Raw genomic sequence first — 3,213 nt, 5'->3', positions numbered from 1 at the left:
AATCACAAGTGTTTGATAATTCAGAACTAGGATTAATCCACACATTCCACGAAAAATATAGTATTACTAATTCAAGCAGTGGTCTAGAAATGATGTTAGGTCTGGTTTAGGTGGGGACTATAATTAAGATTAAATTTATAACCGGTTTCCTAAATAATATAGCTGTAGGTAGAAAAAAAGTCTCTCTGATGAGCCTTATGGCACTTGTCTTGCATAAGCCAAAAAAGAGAATCTTCTAAGTAAGTGAAAACTAAGAAATACCTCCATTTTGAGATGGACCCACTATCATTTTGTTAATGTATATAACACATATTTTTTTGGATTCTAACTGTGAGATGGCATACGAATCTGAAGGCAAAAGGACTGTGTAACAGCTAACAATATCAGAATATTTCTGATATGATACAGTCTGCTTACAGAGAGTTATGTAGAATTTATAAGGCTAAGTGCTTTGAAGTCACTGCAATAATTTGGTACACGATTTGTTTGACAGAAACTTCTCCCTGTATTATACCACATGAGAGCGTTCTTAAGCAAATGTAAAGACTTCTTAAGCAAGAGCAAAACAAGTTAATGAGCTTTTTATAATGTAAATTGGTGTCAAGAATGAAAATGAGGGCCCTGTGGTTTTTCGCCACACCCCATAGCCATGATATATAAAGAAGGTTCTGAGCCTGGAAATCCATCACACCGAGGAAACACACTCCCCTGCTCCTAAGCCCTCCACTCCTACATCATGTACTGCAACAACTTCTCCGGCACTGTCTTCCCAGGATGCTACTGGGGCAGCTATGGCTACCCCTTGGGATACAGCGTTGGCTGTGGCTTTGGCAGCACCTACTCCCCAGTGGGCTATGGCTTGGGATATGGCTACAATGGCTGTGGGGCTTATGGCTACAGGAGATACTGGCCATTTGCTCTTTACTGATTTGCTGAATCCCCCTCCCTTGAAGGCTGCTCAGCATCTCTCCAGGTTCCTTCCAGATCTACTCCTTTAGTCCTCATTTGCTCATCAACCTCAGAGAGCCTGCTTTCCAGACCCCCTCCTGGGAAAGAAAATGAAAACCAGTTGCTGACTCAAGCTGTCTCCCCTGGACGGTGTTTGTTAGGACATTTTCGGAAACTTGACACCTCCCTTGACATGCACTACTTTTGAATTTTTCATGACATTCATGATTCTTGTCATGATGAAGTTGTGGATGTGTCTGTCAAACTCTCAATAAACTTGTCTGAACTAGCATATTTCTTGGTGTGTGCATATTTTCTGTTACCTTGAGTGGTAGGAAAGCAGATTTATTTTTCTGACATGGACATTAGGAGCAGCAGAAAGCAAAGAATTCTTGATCCTGTGTGATAATCAGGTGAGAGGGTGGGTTATTGGTGATGAAGAAAAAGTTGCCTATCTGAGCTTGTGTACAGCTTGACTGGGTTCTTAAGCGTGTTGTCCAGAAAAAACAGAACTGAGAAAGTAATTACGATGGGGAAAGAATTTAATGTCACAAAGCAGCTAAGCAAGGAAAATGGAAGATATTACTCAAATCCAACTCCCTGAAAATTCAGAGGATCAGATTTTTAAAGAGAACATAGAGGGCCAGGGAATGGGGGCTGCTGATTGATTGATGATATCAGGGGGCTGTTGCAAAGTAGATTTTTGGGAGAGGGCATAGCTGGATAAGTGGAGCCAGCTTCCTAGTGTCCTCAGCCTGGGTGGGGTCTCAGGTTCAGCAGAATCTGAAAAATATCACAAAATCATTCTCAGGTTTTGCAATAGATGCTGTCTACAAAGCAAGTCCCACAGGCTACTAACCTTTGGGCCATGAGCCATTATGGAGGTAATTTAGGAGGGAAGTAGAGTCCCTGGGGATTGAAGCTACTTCTGTCCTTTCTTTAAATTTTTTATTTTAAAAAAATTTATATTATTTTATATTTTTATAAAATACAGTATTATTTTATTTCTTTACTTTTTAAATTTTATTTTAATATATTTTATATTTTTGTATTTACTTTATTTTTATTTTACAATTCAGGGTCAGGTGTACAAATGAAAAAGATACCTGCACACGCATGTTTATCGCAGCACTATTCAGAATAGCAAACACATGGACCCAACCATGCTTTTGTCCTTTGACTTCTGCTTTTGTGCTTAAGCAGTCTTAGGACCATTTTAAAAATGAGAATATGTTTATCAGTGGGGTATACTCACCCCCTCAACCCAATAGGTCAGGACGTGAAGATGATCAATTGCCTTTTATTGAAAGAGAGTGAAAGCAAATTTAGAAACAACAGATTTGTTAAATTCTAACCATAGCTTCCGCTTTTCACGGCATGGATCTCTTCTGCAGTTTTTGCCCTGTGGCCCAATATTAATTTTTTATAGGCAGTTTCAAACCTTTCCTGAACTTTATGATACCCACCTCTAACTCAATGGAGCAACATATGTTGCTTGGTGTCCCCTTGTCATTTCATCTGACCCCCCCAAGAAAGCCCAACTGGAGTGTCTTTTTCAGTTATTTACAAGTTAGTGAAAATGAAACCCATTGTGCTTTCTTTCCTAGGCACTAATGATTTTAGAATAAAGTGACATTGTTATGGCCTGATCCAACAAATCAGCTGCTATCCCTCGTGGCCAATTAAAATACAAGAGACAGAGACTGGGAAAAGGGAGTGCTTAATTTCTATAAACAGGTTATAGGGAGACAGGCTGGCAAAGGGAGTGCTTAATTTCTATAAACAGGTTATAGGGAGACAGGCTGGCATCACTGCTGAAAAAACACGCTCCAAGCGACACAAATTTATTCCAGTATTTATACCCCAAATTCATAGCCCTTCACCCACCATGAGTTTGAAGCCTATGTGCAGTATTAGCATAACCCAAGATTTACATTAACAATTTTTTATATGTGACCGCTGACACGACACAAAGTCTCTTGGTCATGCTGACATTTTAGATAACATTTTGGAATTTGCAAAATGTTCTTTTACATTTTTTTAGCGAATGGAACAGGGCAAACAATTGCAATATTTGGAAGGAAAGTCGTAACATTTAAGATGATAACTTTAAATTGTTTCAAAACATAGTTGTAACAATCTTTTATTCTTGGAGCCCTGGTCTATAACAGTGTAATGTTCTTGTACTCACAGGTGGAGAGGAGGTGGCCTATGTCCACTCCAAGCTTTCAGACACATTTCTTTCAGCCTTGGTCTACCCCTCAT

General features: G+C 39.2%; 1 protein-coding gene across 1 annotated transcript; it reads left to right on the top strand.

Moving 5' to 3' along the window:
- Positions 1-675: 675 nt before the first annotated feature.
- Positions 676-936, top strand: LOC110594673 (keratin-associated protein 8-1). The gene has a single exon (XM_021707652.1). The coding sequence runs from the start codon at positions 737-739 to the stop codon at positions 926-928; it is 192 nt and encodes a 63-aa protein (XP_021563327.1). The 5' UTR covers positions 676-736; the 3' UTR covers positions 929-936.
- The last annotated feature ends 2,277 nt before the right edge of the window (positions 937-3,213 follow it).

This window comes from Carlito syrichta, unplaced genomic scaffold (genome assembly GCF_000164805.1).
Source record: "Carlito syrichta isolate Samal-C Ts95f unplaced genomic scaffold, Tarsius_syrichta-2.0.1 Scaffold49261, whole genome shotgun sequence".
Taxonomy (NCBI): Eukaryota; Metazoa; Chordata; class Mammalia; order Primates; family Tarsiidae; genus Carlito; species Carlito syrichta.
Note: the sequence above shows the minus strand (reverse complement) of the source record. Positions and strands in the feature narration are given on the sequence as shown.

What these genes read in the sequence shown, in the direction of transcription:
- LOC110594673 (XM_021707652.1), top strand. Translation starts at nt 737, where the DNA reads ATGTACTGCAACAACTTCTCCGGCACTGTCTTCCCAGGATGCTACTGG.